This window comes from Helicoverpa zea, chromosome 31 (genome assembly GCF_022581195.2).
Source record: "Helicoverpa zea isolate HzStark_Cry1AcR chromosome 31, ilHelZeax1.1, whole genome shotgun sequence".
NCBI lineage: Eukaryota > Metazoa > Arthropoda > Insecta > Lepidoptera > Noctuidae > Helicoverpa > Helicoverpa zea.
In genome coordinates this window covers 9,352,201-9,377,594 of record NC_061482.1, presented here as the reverse complement: position 1 = coordinate 9,377,594, position 25,394 = coordinate 9,352,201, and the positions used below count along the sequence as shown (strand labels likewise).

The window sequence follows — 25,394 nt, the reverse complement described above, 5'->3', positions numbered from 1 at the left end:
ATAAGCTTTTATTGAACTGTCAAAAATTTCAACATGAGAATCTTTTCGTGTAGTTTATGTACTCATCATCCTGCTATAAATTATTTTTATTTTATTGATTTAAACGTTTTAAACGATTTTTACTGCAGTGTATTTTGTCACCTATATTGCATCACCTATTTTCGTTTTATAATTTATTGTGCGTCATGGTATCGCGCACATCTTCAATTTGACGAGAATATAATTTGTATGTCACTTGTTGTCAGTTTTTTTTCTGCCTGCTCGAATATTAAATTAATTGCTCAGGTTAAAAATATTGTATGTGATAAATACCAGATTCCCAAAAAAAAATGCATTACAGTAATTTGTGGTAATCATTATAACATAATTTGTATTTTTCCTTTAATACAGATTAAGTTTACCCGATGCATATCTTTCCTTAGACGAAGTAAGATGGAGTCGGCTCCGACGCGAACTTTACCGTTTGTTAGACATGATTCCTATACTTAGTTACTTTATAAGCGTTATTGATATAATTTGGTATACTCATGCCTGATAATAAGAGAGTAGCTAAACGGAGCTGGATAGACAGAGATGACCAAAGTGTCAGGATATAACGAAAATGTAGGTATTCGCAAAGGAATTGATAAACGGCATTTTAGTATAGCTGGTGTCTATTTTTGTTTTCCTGTCTGAAATAATGTCATACTAAAAACGAATCCGCTTTACTTTTTTCAAAGCAAATATAAACTTTAAACAACAGCTTAGATAGAAACAATTTCCTCCAAAAACAAACATGAGATATGATATAAATCAAAGAATATATGTATTTCTTTTTACTATCGTTAATTACAGAAGGGCGTATATAAATAAAGAACGCGCGCCCATTGAGGCGGCGTGGCGAGGCGATCGCCGCGGCGCGCCTTGTCGTTACAAGCAAATGCACTTATCTTACCGGGATGTGAAAAACTGTTTTCAACTCGCTGTCGTCGGTTAGTTGCGCCAACACAATACATCCGAATGTACCCGGAGTCAATGCCTCGAGAGGTTACGTTTGAACAGGATTTGGAGACATCAAAAAACAAAAAAATAACAAATCTGAATGGGCCCAACACAGAAACAATAAGAAGTACCTAACGCTTATGTTTATTTCATTCTATTGTTTTTCTTTTGTTTCCGCATTTAATTTGTTGTATATTTTCTGTTTGTATGCGAATGAAATCCATTAAACGTCATTTTCTGTGTCGATAAAAATTAACGATTCATAATTAAAGTGTAATTATGAGAATTAACCAATATATCATTCATGTCTGAGACGCGCCATCGTAAACCCGTCAGCGACTCCATGATAAAAATAAACAGAAGTCTTTGAAACATTATCGATACAAATAAATTGTCCGACCAAGAATGAATATCAATAAATTGAAAATGTAACTCGTAAAAACATATCATCGATTATTGTAAACAGCTGGCGGGCATTTATGCAAAACGAATCGTTCATTGGACCAATTCAACGGCGGTAGCGAAGATAGAAGAATTTTAATTGAAACTTACAGATTGGACCTGCGGCCTTGTGCAGCTCTGACGCCCCGGCGCGCAACCCGCGCCTCGATGACTCGCGATTATGCTCTCTTTAAACAATCGTGGATAAGAAAGGATGATGACGCTACAAAAGCAATACAAAAATCCAAATAACGAATAAAACAATATAAAATTCCAAAATAACGAGTTTCTAGACCCTCAGTAACTCTATGTTACAAGTAGAAACTTAGTAATTTACATGAATTCCAAACTTTTGCTTGACAAAGGCCTTATTAAAATCTTGACGGGAACTTAATTTGCGATGACAGCTACACCATTAATCTTATTAGCTTACACAACCTCCGAACTTTTTGTAAAATATAACAGGAGCTTCCGAAACGAACTCGGAAGTAGGTAAATAAGCTCATTAAAATTGAACAAAGTAAGCTTAGAGAATACCCACGGTTTTAGAATATTATTATATTCTGTATGTGACGTCTTAAACAAAATTGATGAAAATCCGTACCCCATCTGTAGTTAATTCTATTCGCTGAATTGATTGTTGCACTTAACCCCTTTCGTGGCAGCCGGGCGTAAATCTTTCTAACGGCTGATTTACAAATGAAACTACGTACAACAAAAACATTCGTGATAGCGGTTATCGTTCTCATCTCGTTCACTTTTCTTTGCATTTGGTTAAACAAATAGAGGCCTCGTTGGGTCGGTAGGCAGATCCTAATTAAAAACTATATTCAGCCGCTGTCGTATATTACGCGGAGGCCTTAGGCAGTTAGTCACCACGTCTGGACACCTCCCAGTCGTTTAGCAGTCGTATTGCGTTGGGGCTATAGCCGTGAATGAAAGATATTTGTTCGACTTACAATAAGGATGCTATTTACAATAGTTGTGGTTTAGCTGAAATCCGATTTTATGAGAGTAGGCAAAAGTGAGTAATTAGTATGACGAGTGGTAGGGAAGAATGGAAGCGGAAGACATATTGCGCCGACCTCAAATAACATTTGGAACAGGGCTGCTAGAAGCTTAAATTCAATTTCGATTTTCTAGCTCAGGTGGGTTCTAGCTCAGGGAGCACCTACGTAACATTAATATCTTATTGTTGTGTTTGTTACCTTACGAAGAAAAATATAATGAGGGTAGAGGTAAAGTAGGTAGCTCGTATTATTTATAAAGGGAAGATTAGAATAATCAGAAATTCTACTGAGTTCTGATGACAAAAAAAAAATATACAAATGACCTTTAAATAAGGAAAATAATCTTATTAAATTTCAAAGAGCGTATTAAGTTTCAACTCTAGCTTTCACTTAACTTTAAACACAATTCGAGATAGTCAATGACGATTTGTATTAAAATTATAGAATAAGATACCTAGTTCGACCACTTCATAATCAGAAGCCAATTAAATAACAAATTACAAATAAACGTAAACGTCTCAAGATAATAACATACAATATCGAATTGAATGTTTGATCAATTCATAATTAGAAACAATTGTAAACACAAAAACTATAAGCGAGAGAGCAAGCGTGCGTTGGAAGCAGCCGGAATCTTATTCTTGTTATAAGTCGGCCTGCCCACCTCGTCTGCACTAAAAGTTTGATCTTATCTTCAATATTTTAATAGGTTCCCGCGGCGGCACCTTCGCCAGTAATTGTATAAAGTATCTCTGGAGGAATAAATTCAATAATCCGTCGCGGGGCCGGCCAACCGGGGATCCCTCCGCTTAACCTCGTGATAAAGCTTAAATCAACACACGAAGTAATTACAATCGAGCCACACTTCATCACAGATGCGAATAGTGATTAACTATCTTCGTCTTTGGTTCCGCAGTGTTCGAACGCAGCCCGCGCCTATGCCTCCTCCCTTTGGCCAATTAGATGCGAAATTGGATGAGACCTTATTTAAGCGGATGTGATACAATAAACGTTTCCCCAAAGGATTAGTTAATTTGATGTCAGTTATTGTTGATTGTTTATCTTATGATACTTCAAGTGCGTATTTTTTTCCAAGATGCATAAGACATTACATATTATTCAAATTAATATAAACGAATTGAATCGCGTAATATTTTTCTTAAACTTGAAGGGCCTTACTACAAAAACTTTAAACCCTGGTTTACACTTGTCTAATAAAATTTTGGCTGCAAAATGAACCATATGTCAACGTCATAATTTGTCATTTTTTTAGACAAGGCATAAACTGACGTTTAAAAGTTTTTGTGGTAAGACGGGAAGTTTTTTACCTTGAGTAGGTATTGCTCTAAGAAATACAAACAAAATATCGTCAACCATCTCTTTTAATTTTGATTAATTAAAAGTTTTGCGTGGAAGAGAGTAATCTTAACGCAAGGGTTGTACTTAGTGAACTTCTTTTGTATTTTATCCTATAAAGAGAAGCTTTTCAGTAAAACAACGCTCAATCTGCAACAAAATATAAAAGTTTCACAATAACGTATACGCCTCGGGCGGGGAGATCATCAAAGACGAGAATAAATCCTTCTTTTGAAGTTGTTCTCTATTCACAAGTATTTAAAAGAAAGTAATAATAAAAAGGATTTAGAAAGCAGATAAGGGTTTGTTTGAATTTAGGTATACCTACAGCAAGCAACAAAATAATAATGTGTAACGAAAGAGTAATCTTGCTTGAGACGTGAAACTTTTGTTTTTAAAGTCGAACAGATTTAGGTTCCATACTCATTGCGACATACGGAGCGTACGTACATTAGACACATCTTACAAAGCGCTGTAGTATTTCAGCTTAATGCAGAAACAGTGTCTATACGTATATTCGCATTTATACCGTAATGAGCCCGTTACACGGCGCTCGAATTCGGTACTGCCGTGGGCGGGCGGCGGCGGGCTCGCACCTACTTCGCTGCAAGCGGCCTCTCCCAATTAGCCTTAAAATAATGAACATGTTTTATATTTCCACCCGAGTGCGGCGTGTACTTATCCCCGTTTGCCCCGGGAGGCCATGCGGCTGTGGCCCTCTCGCGTTGTTTTACACGGGAGTACCTTCAAGTAGGTAATATAATAAAGGGGACACGTCAGTTACGTTTTCGAAATATCTGTGGTAAGTTCGGGCGGTGGCAATGTTTTACATGGAAATTGATCCCATCAGTAACCATAGGTAATATAATTATGTCATTTGCGAGCCGAGAAAATCTTTGTATTTTAAATCCAATGAATCGACTAGTCATATAACAGCGGAATAGTAGAACTTCTTTTAGACAATGAAAAACTGTTAAAATAGTTATCATTAGTTTATTTATACTGTAACTGTGTTATTTGTGATTTTATTAATAAAATTACAATCCCGTTCTTATCTTAGTCTCCTCTTTTAATTACAGTTGAAAAACTATATCATGCAACGCAAAAGAAGTAAAGATGTGAAAAGAACAGACGCGTTTATTGAGCTTTCCATTTTTATATGAGTGGTAGAGCTTGTAAATATTCATCACTTTTCACAGAGTAATATATTAAAAATTCGCCGCCATGACAAATGAGATGTCAAGGCGCGCCACACATTTCAAATAAGCATTTAACCACTTCCTGCCTGTTTAGTCTACAAATAACGCGACTGCTCAAAGATTTAACTAAGCCTGAATAAATAATCAATTTAGCCAGCCCCGCGCGGCTTCTGATCGATTGCCACAATGCCGGCTGGATGATATAGTCGACGAGCCGCAGCGATAAATATCCCGAGACAAATGTTTAGAGTGTCTCCGGAGAGTTGCGGTGACACTAAATTTAAAAGCTTCAATTGTACAGAAATAACCAAAACACGGTTAAGATCTTTCGAAAACAAATCGTGTATCGGTCGCTTGACGACAATCGTGATTGACTGCGCAAGTGAACGTCTCTAATATAAACAAATTAATAGGGATCGGTTCGAGCCCGTTGCGGTGGCGGGTGTAATTTAGAAGAGACTCGGTTCACCGATGAGGGTTTATGAGTAGATGAAGAACAGCTCTCAACAATCCATTAATGCATTTACTAAAAAATATTTGACGTCCCGGTTGTAAATCACGCCCCAAGTGTTTTATACTCTTATTAAATATATATTTCCTGTCTTACTGTGATATTTTTATTATGGATGACAATATTAAGGAAACATAATTCTGAAGCCATCATGCTTATATCTGTTTTGTATCATAAGCTATAAACGTTTGACTTTTTAATTAAATAAGATTAAAATAATATGAAACGGCCCACGTTTAGAAGCATCGGAATGTGCTATTGAAATCTGTTAGAAATCCAAATTAAAACCTTTTTCGTACACGTTACATATGTTAATCACATCCTCTTAGGGCCGTCTTATCAAAACGGGGGCAATTTTAAGAATGACTACGCCTATAAATAACAGAGTCCTTACATTAATTATGAGCTTAATTATGTAGAATCCCTTTGATTTACAAGCCGCTCATTGCCACCGCAAACGAATTGTAGTGGCTTAGCGGAGTACCTCGGGCTTCTCTTCGTTTCTTGGTTATAATTATTTTTGTCGTAAAGCAGCTTTGCTCGTTGTGTATAGATCGAGATGAAAGCGAATCGAGACAAGTTGACGCCCGCGCCACTTTTGAAGGATTAGGCGAGTATATTTATATATCGAGTATTTTATTAGTAGTTAGTAAACTTCGGCACAAACTTGAATGGTATTAGCCATATTTTATTATATTAAAAATATTGTATTACGTACAGAAAAGAAATAGAGAAGTAGGAATAACTTGCACACAATAAAACATATCTTGAAACATATTGCAAGTTGCTTTTCAGTGCAGGTATGCATGTTCTAAACCCTTTACGAATATTTCTAAGCAATATTAGTTCAGCATTCCGATTGTAGTTTGTGAAATATGTAGGTACCTGTGTAGAGTACGCGAGTTACATTTAAATTCCGAAAATGGATAACAACCTCAAACCACTCTAGTAAACAGATACAGTTAGGTACTTCAAAGATTAAAAATGATCATTATAAACAATAAAATATTTGAAGCTGTGAAGGGTGCGGTAGGGGTGGTTGTTCGCCCAACGCCGAAAGCGTAGCTGCGGGCGCGCGGCTTGTACGCCGAGGGCAACCGCTGCCGACATGCCCCACATAGGGTTACCAGAACTATTTATGAATTCCGGATTAAATTGTACAAAAATCCAATATAAATGCACTAAATGGAATGCGATTAGAATAGTGCTTTCAAGTAATACAAAATAAATAAATAGTCTTATAACACATTATTTTAAAATTACATAGGTACGTACTTTATGGGCACTTTGAAAGTGTCCCAAATTTAACTCGGGACAACTATTTTCATATAAGTTTACTTTGTGATTTTTTGAGTACATTATTTTTTACTTAAATAACTATTATTTTTTTTACACATTAGCAAAATGTTGAGATTGGTATTTTTTTAAAGAGCTTGAAGTTATAATATTTTGTGTTTTGACATTTTGAGGCATCATCAACCAATGGTTAACACAGCTTAATGGTTTTCAACCGACTTCTCTGACCGGGGTTCTCCATTTTTAACCGACTTCCCAAAAAGGAGGAGGTTCTCAATTCGGCCGGTATGTTTTTTTTTTCTATGTATGTACATCGATTACTCCGAGGTTTATAGACCGATTTACGTGATTCTTTTTTTGTTCGACGCGGAATAGCTGCCAGTTGGTCCCATAGTCGTTAGGTCAGGATCTGATGATGGTAACCCCGAGAAATCGAGGGCAACCTTCGAAAGTTGTAGGCATACATAGGGTAAAAACTTGACACTCTAGTGTATGCCTAAAAACACTATACAACAGTGAAGGTTTGGAGCTGACCTGATGATGGAGACCAGAGAGGGTCGAGGGAACTCGACAACTGAATATGTAAACTACTTCGTGTTTGGGCTTATATTATTTGTATTGACGAGACCTTTGCAAAAGTGAAGGTGTGGAGCTGACCTGATGATGGAGACCAGAGAAGGTCGAGGAAACTCGACAACTGAATATGTAAAATACCTCGTATTTGGGCTTATATTCTTTGTATTGATGAGAACTTTCCACTTACATGGAGAGGGACAACTATTCGTATCACTGAAAAGCTGTAAATAAAAAACTTTTTTACAAAAAAATTAAACCGACTTCCAAAAACACTAAAAAGCAAAAAAAAAAACTAATTTTAGGTGCATCGGCCTAGAAGGCGGTGGCAAAATTAACTTAGTAACATCCATAAGACACCGACTTATGGATGTTTTTTTGCTTTTTAGTGTTTTTGGAAGTCGGTTTATTTTTTTTTTTAAGTTTTTCACATATCTGGACGCTTTATGGTCATGTATAGCATGCATTTTAATGTAACCTACCACATTGACTCCGATAAGCGGAAGCACCATTTTAGATGATAAATGCGTAAGTACGTCTAGGTACATCCAAAAAAGTTAAAATTATATTTAAAATAAAAAATGTTTTTTTTTTTTTTTTTCATTTAATAACCGCGATTTAATTTCAATGTGTGTTTGAATTAAGGTGGTTCCAGAGATAAGCGCATTTCTCGGTCTCGCTCTTTTCGCTACGCAAAATTTTATAGAAATGCTTCCACACAAAAATCATGAGGCTGCTCTCGTTAGGCGGCTGCATCATGGGACGTATTTACATGTATCAAATAAATGCTTGGAGCAGGCATTATGGTCATTTGGTCGTAACGGTTGTTCATCTATCACACAATTTCCACGAACAAAGATCGTACCTAGCGTATTCAAACAGCCGGACAATCGAATAATTGTCCTCGATCGCATACAAGCTGCGATCCCAACCGGACAGCCGGCAGGCTCTATTTCTGTCTAGTGTTTAGAAACAATAGCTCTGCGCTGCAATTAGTTTATCCGATAGATGGTGGTCGAACGAGTCGTAAATCTACGCTCTTGCCACCAGTGGGCTCTCTACGTGGTTGTGGCGCCGTATGTAGATTCAGCTCGGTAAATTAATGTGCCACGGTAAAGTGCGAGGTCTCTCCCTCGTATCCCCAGCCGGGTTTCGTAAATTGCGCACCCATCTCCTACATGTTGGTACAATATAACACTATTTTGGCAAATGAAACTTACATGCAGTATCTCTTTTGACAACTTTACTCTTAAAAACTTCATGTTATTAATTTAAAAAGTAATTCAAAGCTGTGAGTTTTATTAAGGAAACATCGTGAGGATATTCGCAAGCTCGAGAAATTCTCAACGTGTACAAAGTAGCATCATTTGTCACAAAAACCACAGAATGCTGAAGTACAAGCTTACATGAACCACTGCGCAGTGTTAACACTATTTAACGTGGCTACATATGACTGCACTATTGTGGAGCTGAGGAGTCTTGTTTTAACAATTACAAACCTTTGAAAAAGTAAGTAAATTAAAATGAAAACGTACGTTGTCCTGTTATCTAAGGTGGATAGGGTAAGTTTACATGTAATTCATATATAACAAATACGTTTGATAACACTATTTTGATGTTCAAACTAATATTGGAAAAAACACTTTGTGTTGCAGAAAGATGGTGAATTCAGAAGCAAGTTTTACGATTGTTTAGCATTGGGAAGCAACTTCAGATATCACATCTTGACATTGCGCTCTTGAGCGACGTACGGTGGCCGTGTTGAGGGGCGAAGGCATCCCGCCACCCTCATTATCCCTTTCATGCTGAATTTCAATTAGCATGCTTTCGTGTTTTGCAATAACAAACCGAGCCCCGTTTGTAGAACACAACGTTATGTACACATATATAAGCTCAAGCAGAGATATATGCGATTTAAGCAAAATAATAATAATAGCGTCCTAGCGTTTTCAGGAGGTCAATCGTCGAATCCAACTCGGCTGGACAGCGTTCAGGAAGTTACGTAACATCTACGAAAAACTAATACGGGTTAAAGGGGTGTTGGTCGTCGCATGGAAGTCCTGTTTTAGAAGTGAGGGTCATAAAATTTCACAATCAGCCCGCTTACATTTGTAGGTGGACGAAGTCGCGGGAGACCGCTAGTTTATTTATTTATACCTAAAGTTTTTTGTAAGCGCGGTAAGTAAAAATTACGGGAAATAACTGGCTTGTTTCTGATGTCCGTATCATAATGAAAAGACAAAGACTAGTGTTGCACGATCAAATATTATATCGCCCTCTGCCAACACCTTATGGCGCCAGTACCAAATTACTAAAGCAGCACGAATGCTGAGCTGTCTCCTTTCAAATTTGATTGCGCCCAACATCACACGCCCATGAACTCTATAATGAAACAGCCGTATAAAAACAAAACTATGGGCATATATGATTAGGCTGATACACGAGTAAGGTAGAACCACTAAACAAACAACCATTACAATATCGCTGCGTCACCGTGTTGGAAATCACTTATTGTAGGAGTGACTTGCACTCCCGCGCAGTGCCTTGTGCTACACGTCTAGGTCCCATTTGAACAAACTGCTGCCATCAAAGAAATACTACTTTATTTATATCTACGTTGTGTTTTTGGGTTTACTGCGTATATGACCTGTTCCGGGAATTTCCTATCGCAGATTTCATAAAATTGCTGCAATCATGTGCATCACTTTTTGATAACAATCACTATTTAATGACCATCCAAGTCATTATTTAAAAAGAACTGTGTTTTCCTAAACAATAGGTAATGAGATTAGTATAACTTTACTTATATAACTTTTGTATAAATATTGAATAATATTGTTTAATGATTTTTCAGCAACATTGAACTGCGATGAAACATTTATGGAGTATAAATAAATGAATCGAATATAACATTCAAAAAGGAAATGTCAGTATCGGTGCGTCATGTTCAGCATGCATAACTAAACAATGGCGCGCGCGTTCGACGGACGGGTCAAATGAGGCGCGGCGTCAAATCTCAGGTTGCACCGACTTGGCGCCGTCCGACACATTCGAGAAGTTAGCACACCCATTGAAAACGACTAAAAACAATATACTAAAAGTTGCCGTCGTGCTTCAATTCACAAAGTAACAAACGGCCGAAACAAAAGAGTCCATCCAGGAATTGATTCATAGTGTTGTTGGTACTATTATTTATTTGCTCAACGCAAGTATTACATCTTCAAAAAATAATTACAGTATTCAAACAGACATTCAACATCATCATAACAGGATGATAAGTAGATTGTATAAACAAATAATTTAATAGTTCAATTAATTGGTTGTGTTAAATGTGCAACTCATAGATTTAAGCGCAGATAAATCATTTAGAAAGCCACTGTCTTAATTAGACTGAGAGATGTCAGCGGAGCCGATGCCTTGCACCGGAATAAATCAGGACTTAAATTGCTTTCTGCAACGACACTCCCACCGTCGAGTTGGCGTTAATAGCGCGTGCAACCGAAATCTTAGACGAATGTTTAGATTTTTTTACAGTGAAATAGAATACTTCGGAGTCTGCGAGCAGGCGCCACAAAAAATGCGGTTGTAATTGTAGTCCAGTTAAAGGCACCAATTAGAAAATGCCAAACTACAAAACTATTAAAATTTATTGAAGTACCATCTTTAATGATATTTAACAAACATAATAAAAACCGTAAGTATTCATTTAAATTAAAGACGACGATATAAACTTCTACTTAAATTACCCGATATAAATGTAATTAACAATACCATTATTGGATCGTATCAATATAACTGTTGGTACGGCAACGAACATCGAAATGATTTGGATTTAATTACTTCGATCACCAACTCCGCCCTCGTTGGAAACGAACACTCGTAAATCAAGAATAATAATACCGAGCTTTCGTCTTTTTTATTGACTAAACAAATCTTTATCAACACAATTACACGATCGTTAGTGAACAATTAAATATTTTTGAATTGCTTTCGTAGCTCACCAGCTAAGATAAATAAGAGCATAAAGAATAATTTGGATTTGTTAAATTTTAATAAAGATATCATCCAGTTTGCAGGTTTTTGGTTTTTGGAGGGTTCTTATTCAATCTCGTATTCTTTTTTTCCTTTATAAACACTAATAAATAAGATGGTGCCTACATTATTTACAAATAGGCTACAGATAAACTAATAAGATTTAAACTTTAATAATTTATACAAGCCCGGTAAGCAAAAACTAAATTCTTATCTTGAATACTGTTATCTTGGTTTGTAATTCGAGAAGAACTTTCGTTGTTCAACCTTTTGTTAACTAATCAGACAGTTAAAAAAACATGCTGTCTTTTGGTTAAGATAATCTTTTATCTTCGATTTTGTCTTAGAAGCTGGTACTTCGACCACATTCATAGGTGGTGCACCAAAATAAAGATCAAAACAAGATTTTTGTTTCCGAAACAATATTTCTTAAATAGATGAAATGAATATACGATTAACACAGTGTAAACGGGAATGTCATGAAGTGTTAAAAAATATTATAAACTAAGCCAATGTATTTCAACTAATCATCAAGAGGCATAAAATATGAATATTAAAGATGATTTCTCTTAGATAGGAAGCGATGATGACATATTTAAATTTCTCATTTCAAAGAGAAACAAGCGAGGCCTACAATAAAAAATATCATAAGAACCCACACACAGAGAAATTTCCACAAATCTGTAATTCCATCAACAACTCAAGCAAATACGAAAATAAGCATCAAAGTGTTTTTTAGAAGAGAGACGACAAATGTCAACCAGCAAGGCACCAGTAGCAAACACGTGTTACATATTGTCTAACAATATTTACTGTTGCTTTATTAGCTCGGGAAGTGAATAAAAGAAAATGAAAATAACTGTCACTCTACATCCTAAAGCACGTGTTGCAGTAATACGGACTAAAAGGATTTAATGTGCTACAAATTACATAAAATACAACGATTGATTTGAGTATGACTAACTGCGGATTTACTATTACCTATCTTTTGATTTTAGACCAATACAAATAATATCTGATTCCAATATCTAGTGAGCAAATTAACAGATAGTCAGGTTGAAGCCCTTGTAGGCAAAATAAACGTTTTGTTATTTCCTTAATACGTATTTTAATGGTTTTTTTAAACTATTCACATCCCTAAGAAAGGATGCCAATAAACTTTAAATCCAATTGCATCGACTCTTGATTTACAACGAATCAATAAAAGGGAAGGCAATCATTACCTTTTTACTGCGTATTCAATAAAAGTAATGTACTCTGTAATCAATGCGACGACTTTGGCCTTACAAATAAAAGCTTAGAGGCAATGTACCCATACTTAAATATTTTTACTTTTATAAAGTACAATTAATCATTTTTAGACTTAAAAAATTGTTTTCGCGCCACCTATTCGAATACTTTATTTCCCAATCATTAAGTATCAATTTGAAAATTACGCTTGTTTATTTCACATGTTATCTTCTATTTTGTAATAAAATAAATGGATAGTTCGGTCTTCAAAATTTGCGATCTTTAAGTTTATATGACATCAATATATCAAGACCGAGAGTTGAAACAGCTTAAACACAATAGTTATGTAGAAAAAACCGGGGTCTGAGAGATCGCTCGTAAAATAAAACAAGGGACTACGTCCGGAGATATGTCAAGATAGCATGCGGCGGGGGGGCGCGGGCCGGCGCCGGCCATGCACCCCGAGACCCAATTAGAAGCACACCTTTTGGACATGTGCTCTCACTTGGCGCTAACTAACGCTGAAAAACTCAAGGATACAACTCAAGGGACAACTACATCCGTTACCGTTTATCACATTTTTTCACTGAAATTCTTTGGGTTCTCAGTAAACGTTGTAGTTCGATTTTGCAAATGGTCAATCTGTGGAATTTTGTGTTGTATTTTCAATAAGATAACGAATATTGAGTAGTTTATCAAATGTAGTCGTTGTGAGGTTACCTTTTTACGACAAACCACAAAACAACAGCAAGATCTATACCTAGATATTACGGTGAAATCAAGTTATTGATCTGATCAAATCTGGCATTTAAAAATCATCAGCGACATCCCAGATATATATAATGAGGCTTTTGAAAGAGTATCTCCAATGTTTTTAAGATTATCAGACAAGAACGATTTGCAGCTCGAAATCTAGTGTTGGTGCGAAGGGCGCGGGACGTGAGTGCGAGGTTAACTTTGAGAGAAGTGGATTTACTGCTATGTTTTTGCCAGCATATCACAATCTAGAACTGTCCTAATCAATTTTATAGAACGTTGCGCATACGCAAACATAAAAAAATCAACCGTTTGGCGGAAAAGTGTTGATTTATGCATTATAAATTATGCTTGTTATTCTTTTTCACTTACCTTAGTCTTAACAAGTTTGGCATTCTCCTTGCACATCTTTGCCAAAGCATGATAATCTCCTCTTGCAGCACATAGAATCCATTGCTTTTGCTTCGAGTCTAACGGATCAGTCTCACTCTTTTGATCTAACTGCAAATAATCAACATTCTGTAAAATAGTCTCTATTAAATTGTATTTTAACGAGTTATGTAATATTGGATTAATACTCACGGAAACCCTGTCTTCTTCATCCACACCCTGCGAACAAATAGAATACAATGAGTCATCTTCATAGTGCAAGATTTTAAAAACAGTTTTGAGTTTTTAAACACAAGCTTGTTCATTCATGACCAACAATTTATTAAACGATGTACATCAACGTACTTAACGTCTGAAAACAAAAGATTAGGATTATAAATAAAGACGATATTTACATACATAATAAATATCTTAACGACACATATAAATTAATCGGAACCTAATATTTCAAAATTAATAAATGAGTACTTATATTGTGAAAATAATATTTTGAATTAATGGCCAATAAATTCGAATTCTCCCGTCTTCAGGCTTGCGCTGCTATTCATGGAGTATGATTTAGGTCACAAGTTATATGTGGGGGTCATTTTAATTAAAATCTCTACGTACTCTATAATACAGTTCATTTTTGTGTAATGTACAGGCAGAGATACAATGTTTGCGACTGGTGCACTGGGCGTGCGCTGCGCAGCATGACCACTTTACCACCTGTCGTTACATATTTATGTCTACACTATTGGCCTCACTGTTAGGGACTTTGATATTGACAAGATAACATCCTTAATGTGATGTGTTTGATTTAATAATAAGATTAAGTTTGTATATTGCTGGTTAAGAACCAATGGTAATAGCAATTAAAATTAGCGCCCAAAATAGGTTCTCTAATTCAGTTTCATAATTTTCGTTATGCATCATGAAAATATTGCTCAATCGAAACCGTTGCGATGATACCAGATAAGAAGTGGATTTTATGAACATTCTGGCTGAAATAATCACTACAAAGATATTTTTGAAGATATAATTAGGCACGATGGTTAAACTTTGAATTTTATCACTTCAATCAACGCTGTTTCGATTCATTTCCTAGTAAACGGTATACCTGCACAAAACACAAAAACTATGAATGAAGAAGGCAGCTAGGAGCATCTTTTCCTCTTAACAAACAGAAGTACAGAATAGAATCTCTCGAGGAAGCGTGGGAAGCATTCAAAACATAGCGAAATCTACAAAAAGAGTTTTAAATAAAACAAGCTCAGCGATGAAGCATAAAATTGATCCGATCATGCTGCTAATTGATTAAAGGACACGGTTGACATACAACACGCGTGCCACCGATACGAACTGTAAACAACAGTTTCACCAAAAATGTTCTGCGTAACACAAAATAATCTGTTTGCCTTAAGCACACCGACAAACATTTACTTTTATTCACTTTTAAAGCTAATATTTATTCTTTACACAATTTACGAATTTAAAAATATTTTATTAAAGCTTTTATATTCATAGATACGCCTCGTTGAAATCAAATAAGACTCTGTTTGTGACACTCGCTTGCGATTCAACAGATGAATTCAGAACTAATTAATAATTTAGAACGTTCAAGAACTATACAAGCTCCCTAAAACAGATATTAGTAATAATTTTGTTACAAGGGCTACAAAATTAAGAGTTTGCCTAATTGTTTGAGTTGAACTGCACCAAAGTTTGGTGTAAAGGACGACTGCCTGCCTTCTATTGAGCCTTTGAACTTCTACAGAGCTTACGGCATTTTTCATTAACATAATAAAAATAAAATTGATATTATTGTAAGTAAATTGGACGGGTAGACTCGCCAGTTAGTCGCCGAAGGGCTCCAGTCGTGCGTGCCTCTCTCCTCGCCGTAGGACGCCATGGGCATCACGTTGTTCGCGCTGGATCGCATTATGGTGGCGACGACGGCACCACATTACGATCGATACACGTCAAAATCTTCTAACTTTCAACTCTATTCATATAATTTATACGAGAATGTGAATCAAAATTCAACTTCTGTAAACATTAAAGCAGCCGTAGTTAAACCACTAATTTAATACATGAATACCGTATTAAATTACTATTTAATTAATATAGACAGTCAGTTTTAGTTAGGACGAAGAGCTGTTGGCTAAGTGTAAGCCGCGCGAATCGATCAATTATAAAGTCAAATAATTCTTGGCGCGGTTGGGAAGTGGATGGGTGACCATTTTATCATGACGAGCTCTTCCAAGTTTCGAAAGGCACGATTAATTGGCGAGTCACGGCTGTCATTTGAACATCTTTGGCAGTCGTTACAGATGATCAGAATACAGAAACTAGACTTAAGGATCCCATGGATGGGTTCCCGCCAATAAAAACTTGTGCTCCCGTTGACTCAATTCAAATGTCAACCGAACTTTTATTTGGCCTGTTTAACTTCAATCTAAGCCTTGATGGTTTTATTTTATGTAAGGCACAGCTTACAAATATACAAATCAGCTAAGCCAACTTTCGCAAACGTTGTAACTGGCATGGACACCTGATTGTTTCATTCCACGGAGCGTGTATTATGCGTTGTCTTACTTTTATCATTGAATAGCTGACAGCTAATTCATCCGTTCCTATTTTCCATCGCATCGACAAGGCTCGTTAAGTGCGGCATCCGCGTTGTTGATGGCTGCGAGTGATTCTCAGGCCCGAATAGCACAGGGAGAACAATGAAATCGGTCATATTTTCCTTCCAACTAGCAACCGACCGTACCGCGTTATCATTCTCATCGTGCATAACAACCATGCGTTTATTCAAAACACTGATGACGTATACTTAAACCGAAGCTTATTTTAGATGCCTCCGTGAAGGATTTATTATTTGAATTCAAAGGTGAATTATAAGATAAGATAAAATGAAATGAACTCCGATTCCGGAGCAGGTACTGTGTAATTATTGAATGACCCACTGCCCTGTCTTCCCTGGTACTGTTACCATTAGTGTATCTAATTGTGTCTTCTTCTGGATCTTTTCCAGTGGTAGGATTTTGTTGTAGATCTCTGTGAAGCACACATTCTTCCTGAAGAATTTTACCAGCCCATAGAGATCTCTATTCAAGAGCATCACTTTGACAGCAATGGGGGATATTCAGTCTTCCAACTTCGCAGGGAAGGGGCCCCTTCCTTAGAGGTGATGGACATGGTCATGTTACTTTTAGAGTCAAAACTTAGGGTGGCTAGTGAGCGTATATAACGAGTTGAGCGTAAGGCGACAAGTTGCTGAGCAATTGGTGGGTGATGTAGTTTTAAATTCAATGTTTTCCCGTGGCTCGCTGGCGTCTAACAGCTTCAACTCCAGACTTTCATTGAGTTTACTCACATTCGAAGCTAAGTCGTTAAACCTTTTAGCTAAGTCCTCCTGAAAGCTAGTTGCCAATCGAGCCTGTTTATCCTGTTGCTTGAAACGGACACTCAGGTTATCCAGGAAATACCCCATTATTCCTCAGTTCAACTCTTAAGGAATGTTTGGTATGGAGGTGTTTATTGAGGGCATTTAACCCTGTCATAGCGGCCAGTAAGGCTGTGTATCCCTCCCTGGCCGCTTGTAACAAAGGTACTCGGATTTCAGACCATGCATCTATAAATCGTATGAGAGAGGAATATGAATTCATGAGTTTTTTGGGATCTCTTGTATTTATTTATTTAAGGACAACCAACAAAGCATACACCAGAAAAAGAAGATGTTATAGCACTTACATAATTTAATGCCGATATCTTCTGCATCTCTTTCTTTATGAACTCCTGCTGCGGATCGTCCGTTTTTCAAGGAGTTTTGCTAAGTCCTGGGTCGAGGGGGTGGACCCACATCCTAACAGAGTGTAGTTCGTGGGAGGGGGAGAAGGTTGGGATTGATCTCTATCTGGGATCTCCGTGGCTACAACCTGGATTGTTGTCGGAGGGCCTAGGTAACTTGAGGATTCGGTTGATAGAGCTTGATGGGTCCCGCTGCCCTGTGAGTTGAGTAGGTACTCGAGTCGTCTAGTAAGTCCTGAGTCAGACCCAGTTCGACAGGACTTAAGAGTCTCTCCCCGTTAGGGAAATGAGCCTCTTGTGAGCAATCCATCACACACCACAGATAAATGAATACGGCTGTTTGGAATGATGTAACAACTAAGATCACCATTATAAATAGATTGATGTAAGAGGCCAGATTATTCAACATAACATGGTGAAATAAGGGTACTGGGAGCTAGAGAGAAGGAGGCGAGAAATAGTTTTATACTGTGAACTGTTACAGCTTTTTTATCCTCCCACCGCTGGGCATGGCTGATAATAAGGTGAAGGAAAACATCTTGAGGAAACCTGGACTGTATAGTCTGAAATCACCAACCCGCATTGAGCAAGCGTGGTGATTAATGCTCAATCATCAATCCTTCTCCGTAAACCATTATTTCGCAAACTTTTACACTACTGTCGTTTTACCGTTTATACTTACGATATGTACAACTCGAATTCAAAAAACACTGACATACTTAAATCTTTATTATTCAAAATAGATAGGTACCAGTGCAATTACTGCACCTTTATATTTGTGAAACCTATGTCGTATCATAAACAGTCAGAGTCCAAGATTATTTGAGGCCGTCTAGATAGATTTAACTCAAAATAAGGCAATGGGATAATAAAACGTTTACGGGGTGCTTAGCCCCTAAAAACCAATTGGATTTCGCATTTAGCACGTACTAAGAACTCTTAAAGGGATCACAAAATTAAACTAGCCACTTCATTTTAAATTCTAGTACTTATTCGAATGTGTTGTTTGTGTTAAGGAGAAGTTAGAAAATTACCCGACACAAATGTGGCAACGAACTGCAGACTTCATTATGCAGGCTGGTCATATTAAATACAAACTTAACCCGACATCGACAGCGTGGTCAGCACTAAGCACGAATGACCTTTTTTCAAGCTTTAATAGCGCACGTGCGCTTTGTAGTCACACGACATTAATTGACAATCGACCACAAGTCACGAGGTAATATTCAATATGGTATATGCTATGAATAATGATGACAATGACTTAAAGCCTATCAATACATAGGCTTGGTGGGCCTGCAATCTATTGACACACAAAAGATCTATACTATGATCATCCTTATAATTTATTTCCAATTCATAGTTCAGTCATTTTTAATCATGAAAAAATATTCCTTCGCAACGTAACCCATGAAAATTAAAGTCAGCATCAAAGACATATTCACATTATTTACTGTGTTTAATTTTAAGTCTATGTTTTACAGAAGATTGGAAAAATACGTTACTATAAGGTAAGTATGCAAAATCTGTAGCTATGCTTCCATTCGCATGAAATCGTGGGAATACAAATAATACCATAGACAAATAGATACGATGAGAAATATCTCTGCTAGCTGAAGCTTGAGTGAGAAGTTTTGAGTACTCAACAGATTTTTTGTTTATTAAGAACTGCTACTAATTTCCCTACTAATTTTACTTATAAATGCGAAAGTAACTCTGTCTGTCTGTTGCGCTTTCACGTCTAAATCACTGAACTGATTTTAATACAATTTGTTTTTTTTTTTTTTAATTGTTGCAACCAAAATGAATAATTATAATAGATCAAGTCCAAAATTTATATTTAGCAAGCAACATAAGATTTCAGATGCCGAATTGCAGTGGCCAAACAATCACTCGCAAAAATTGCATGAATACATAGGTAACATCAGGAGTATTGCATTATACGGTAGCGAGACGACAAGTACCTACCTATATTAAAAAAATCGTGGAAGGGCACGTCGAACGAAGTTCTTCCAAAATGTAGATATACAGACACATTTTCTACAAAATCTATAAATAAAAAATTACATCATCTGCCTAGCCTTTTCCCAACTATATTTGAGTCGGCCTCCAGTCTAAACGGATGCAACTGGATACCAGTGCCATACATGAAACTAAATGGGTATAAGACCCATCGGTCTACTTGTCAGAATTTCTGAGTTTCTGACTCATAGTCCAGCCAGAAATGCGAACTGCCAAAGATGTTCAAATGATAACCGGGAACCCACCAATTTAACGTGCCTTCCGAAACACAGAAAATCGTAATAACAAGTGGATAGTCACCCATTCACGAACCGTTGCTTATCCTTATGACCGACCGATCTGTACGGATATCACTTACCTCCCCACTCAGAGACATTTAATGGTTACTTAAGCCATTCCTTAGTGAAGGATTTGTATGACATTCCGTCACTAAGGATTGACTTAAGTAATCATATGAATGTCTCTGAGTGGGGACGTTAGCCACGAGCTATTTATTTATTACCTTTGTTTATTTTCAAAAGGAAAATATACGTATTGAATAATACCAAATAGTGTAAACCGGCATTCATAAACAGATATTATTGAGTTCTGTTGAAGTACCAATTATTTTTATGTCAAGTTAGAATGAACAGTTTTCATGTAGATAAGTGGCAAATGTTTTTTAACAATTCTGACTGACGAGCGGAAGTGTAAGTATACTGTACACATCGTCGGTCTATTTCAGAGTTGATTTATGCGTCGGGATCTCGCTGGGACGAGTGGCAACGTGGCATATTAGTGAGAAACGGTTTGTTCATTTATTATTTATTAGCTTCCGCGGCAGCGTTAAGTGAATTCCGAAACCTGTGATTATCTCGTTTGGAAGCATAGCTATCTGACTAATTGACAAACTAATTGGTCAAACGGGCATCTGCAATATTCACGCTGATTTATTTATGAGGAAGTCAGTTTACAGAAATCTGTAATTAAATTGAAAAATACTTAAATAAAACAACAAATATCTATGATAGATAGAGGATAGGTTCTAGTCAGCTAGAGACATAGTAGTGTGTCAAGCCAAGTCCAAGTAACATGCTCGCCAATTCATATTCTAAATTGTATCAAAAAATTGTATTTTAAGTTAGGTATAAGTACATCTTCAGGACTGACCATTGAAACGGCACCAATTAAGATCTAATTTCTTATGTCATTGAATGACTTCACAACCAAACCATAAATCATAATATTATGGAACTTGGCTCTCTTTTCATATTTTGTATTTCTTTACATGCAGGTTAATGTGCCCTCTAGTCCTTTTAATAGGTTACAGTCTGCAGTATGCAGTATAAAGCAATTGTAAAGTCCATTAGGTGTGCGGAGTCGCTACCTAATATTTGACATTAGAAGCTTTTGTTGTTCATGTCGTGTAAGCTACCCTCTCGTAGGGGTTGCCCCGTTCGGATGAGCCGAAATTATTATTATATAAATTTTTGCACTCGCAACGAACATCCCTCGACGGTTGTTTTCGAAATGTGCCCTTTGGGTGTAGTGTTTTTACCAATTCAGTCGTTATGATGTACATTGTGCCTTCCTACACAAAGGTTAAGTTACCTAATGAAATTAAAGATTGCGCCTCTAATAAAGATAACGCTGCAATTGTAATTTTATCATGATGACCATTTCCGATTCCCGTATCCTCACTCGATATCCCGGCGCGATCACGAAATATTTATATCGATAATAATCATATTCGATATTATTTTGACCGCCAAAGGCCCATGACGAAGGTTTTACAATTCAATTAGCTGCACCAGGTGTCGACAGACAACTTTTACCCTTACCGCAAAGCAACAATTTAACATTCAAAGAACTTTTATTGGATTAAGTAATAAAATTCATAGTTAAGGCTATTTTGTTTATGTGATCAGGGTCAAAAGTGGTTGCCTAACTCGAAGTATTCCTATTAACAAGTATGAATGTGATCTATGCCTTTATGCTATCATACCTAAAGATATTACACAGTTTCGTACAGGGTGCAATAAGCAGAAAATAAATAACATCTTATTAACAGAAAATAATCACTTTGAAGAGTGAAATTATTTTCAAACATTTCTAATTTTCTCTAGGTTACGAATTTTCACTAAAAGAGGATATGCGGAAGGTCAACCATACTCACCTAAAATTATTTATTTAATGGCGCTATAAGTAAAAACCCAAATCAATCTGTTTCTAAAACGTATGCGGTTAAGCAAAATAAAAATATATGAGTGAAAAAACAACATAGACAGGTACATCAGATGTTTTTAAATAAAACACAATTAATTCAGAATTAATAAATAATAAAACATCAAAGAATTTGTCGCGTATTGCTTTTAATCAGTATCAAATACTTGTGGGTCAAAATATTTGTTAATGATGGCGAGCCGACCAACAGGTGCCGCGCTCCTGCAACCCCTACTCAACCCCTAATATTTTATAATTATTGACTCATTAAAGGCAATAATTGCCTATGTATCTTAGTAGATATGGTCATAGTCGTTAAAGGTAGAGTAAAATTGTTTTGTTGTGGTTTTTATAAGTCATTTATATATTGTTTTGTTGTAGTTTCTTATTAGTTATATTTGGATAAATATTTATTTTCAGTTCTTGTGCGGTTTTATTTACTTTTGGATCCCATCCATTAATTAGTTTTATATTTTTCTAGTCATCATTAATTTTTGTGGATGCTGGTTAAACAAAAATTGGCGACTGCGTACGTCCTAACAATCAGAATTTTAAACAAAAGTTAGTAAACCTTTGATGTACATATACAATTATTAATTTCGATCTAATACTTATATAAGTAAAATTATTAATTTTCTGAAGAATACGATTCGAAAATTTCATCTGGATAAGTAATATTTCTTTAGAATATCAAAAATAAACTATGTGACATCTAATGTAATTCTTTTGCCGGCAAAACGTTACCTATTACACCAACTTAATATGTGAACACTATCAGATATAACCACGAAATATACACATTGACAGCAGAACTCTGAAAGGCTTATAATAATTAGTTATCACATATTTTTTTTTGGCCAAACAAACACTTCATCATCATTACCAAACATAATAATGAATGAAGATGATTGAGACTTTGTGGATATCACACTGAAGAATGAGAATAAACAACCTTCAAAAGATAGGAACAACAGACAGCTCAGCTGCACTGTAGAACTTGCTAATGACACTAATCACAATATTTTATCATTGGAGATTTAAAACATTTTTGTAATTTACATTCCATAGCTGTAATGTAAGCTAAAATGAAAACACCCGTTGTCATAATTGTTTCCATTAAAATTAAGGTAAATACCTAAGATAACTACAACAATAAGATAAAATAGGAAACTGAGGTCCAACATGATATTTTTTGTAAGACACAGCAGCATTAGTATGAATTTCACAACACTCTCTACTCTACCATCACTCTTAACATCTTCATTTGATATAACAGAATCAAAATTTACTCTCCAAAAAGGGACCAGATTATGAGCATCAATTGTTGTAACCAAAAGCTACATTTTTTAAACAAATACATAGTTGCCTACACCTAGGAGCCAATGAATACAAAATGCAAAACCAAAACACCAAGCAAAGATATATAAATGATTTTTTCCTCTTACTGCTGGGCGCAGGCCTCACACAAAGCAGGATTGAGCGCTTATGACTACTTTTGCTCAATGCGGGTAGGTGATTCCAGACTTTATAACCGGGGTCTCCTCAATCCTTTGCCTTTAATCAGTCACTGGTGCTCAAAATATACTCAGAAAGTGCTATACAAAGTTAGAAAAGTTGCACTGTTACTTGCCTTACCAGGAACCGAATCCACACTTTCATACATGAGAGGTCGGCCTTTTGCCCACTAGGTAACCACAACTATAATAAGGTCAACAAACATGTAAGAGAAAATATCAAAAACTTGACACAATATCATATTTAACCTAGGAGTGCAGATATGAATAGATACTTCACTTTATTTTTAAATTATATGAAAACCAACCTCCATCTATTCCTATTGATTAGTGAGTATTCAGTACAGCGTAATAGAGTCTTATAAAATAATATTATACCTTATTAAGAAACAAAAAATTCCATTACTGTAATGAAAACAATACACAGATTATGCATTTCCAGAATATTTTTTTTGTATTGTCTTCCTCCTTAAATATAATAAATATGAGAATTATGTAGTATGTTCCTATAACAAAGAGTAATAGTTTCTTGTCTATGCCTCGCGAATTGACTGACTTAGTTAATATAGATCATACAATGACAAAAGAATGGAAATAGACAAGACGTAAAAGAATGAATAATATTGTGCAATAGGAACACAAACAATTCCCTGAAACCACACTGAATAATGTCAAAACTCACCTGGCTTAAGTTGCCACTCGGTTTAGTCTTCAACACATCACTCTCCGAAGCCATTCTATTAAACATTTGTTTTCTTTCCTTCACTGAGATGGTTTGTTCACTGTCAACTAACATACTCTCACTTCTAGAGGAAGTTAAAGTTGGTGACATTGAGTCATCAAATGTTGTTTCATCTTGAAATGGTACTGATGCACTCTGACCCTGTAGATCCTGGGTGCTTAACCTTTTCTCAATGCTCTTTTCCGATGACCGTCTACGTGGGTATACTTTGGGAGGTATGTCTTCACTAGGAGTGGATCCAAAGCTCTCATTTTCTGGTATGGAACCAGCATTACTAACAACTTGAGAGGTATCTTGAATGAGATTAGATAATATGTTGAAATCTTGATTAAGTTGCAAAGGCAGTGGTGGACGTTGGGGTGGCTCTTCAGTAATGTTAGTTTCAGGTTCTGCGGGTGCTTCAGTGGCAGTTGTGTTGGCTGAATCTGGTATTTTTTCACTAGCATCTTCGTTATCTTTACCGTTACTTGGCATATATTTCTTTTTAAGTATAAGCCACTTCTCATTGTTTTGATTTTTTATTATTGCTAGAGTGTTCACATGTTTTTTAAATGTACTCCTGGCTTCGTCTACAAAAAATAGTTGGCGTTATTGAAGGCAATGATAGCAAAACAAAGTGAAAAGAACTAGATCTACATCATGTAAGTACTCACCTCTCATATCAGGATTCATTAAAAACACTTTGAAATGTTTCACTAACTCGTGATTAGTCACCTTGCCATTATGCAAAAGCATATATTTTAATATTTCTTCAAAACTTAATTCCGATGGAGGTGACATTTCGATTGTAAATTATTAGAATCAGCCAAGGTGTAAAACTTTGTACAAAAACACAAACTACAGACCTACATTACATACATTTAGGTAAATTGAAACGTCAAGTCAACTTTAGTCAACCTCCAAGTTTGAAGTTTGCGTTTCGTTCCACGAAATATTATGATAAATAAAAAAAACATTCTTATGTCTAGTTTACTGTCAAAGTTTTTGAATGGACTTCTTTTAATTTTATCTAAAAAAAATTATGAAGTTTTTTTTAAAATAAATTAATAGTACAAAATAATATGTCAATTTGTTGTAACTTCGTCCATTTGCACATGTAAAACCTTCGGCATCAAGAGTGATGCACCGTTATGTGTCAATGAGTAATTGGTTTGGCTCTAGGAGCCTTTTTTAACCTACTCCCCAAAAAGGAGGAGGTTCTAAATTCGTCGGGATCTTATTCTTATGTATGTTCACCGATTACTCGAAGACACCTGGACCGATTTCCAAAAATATTTTTTTGTTTGATAAGGTTTACCTCCCAGGTGCTTCCATAATCATCAGGTCAGGATCTGATGATGGAAA

General features: G+C 36.1%; 1 protein-coding gene across 1 annotated transcript in view; it reads right to left on the bottom strand.

Moving 5' to 3' along the window:
- Positions 1-24,955, bottom strand: part of LOC124644981 — a 28,725-nt gene extending 3,770 nt beyond the window's left edge. Inside the window, exons 1-4 of the mRNA XM_047184681.1 lie at positions 24,704-24,955; positions 23,991-24,619; positions 13,968-13,994; positions 13,758-13,886 (exon numbers count right to left, since the gene is read on the bottom strand). Of these exons, the coding sequence (XP_047040637.1) occupies positions 13,758-13,886; positions 13,968-13,994; positions 23,991-24,619; positions 24,704-24,830 (912 nt within the window). The 5' untranslated portion in view covers positions 24,831-24,955. The remainder of the gene's footprint in view (positions 1-13,757; positions 13,887-13,967; positions 13,995-23,990; positions 24,620-24,703) is intronic.
- Between the last annotated feature and the right edge of the window lie 439 nt (positions 24,956-25,394).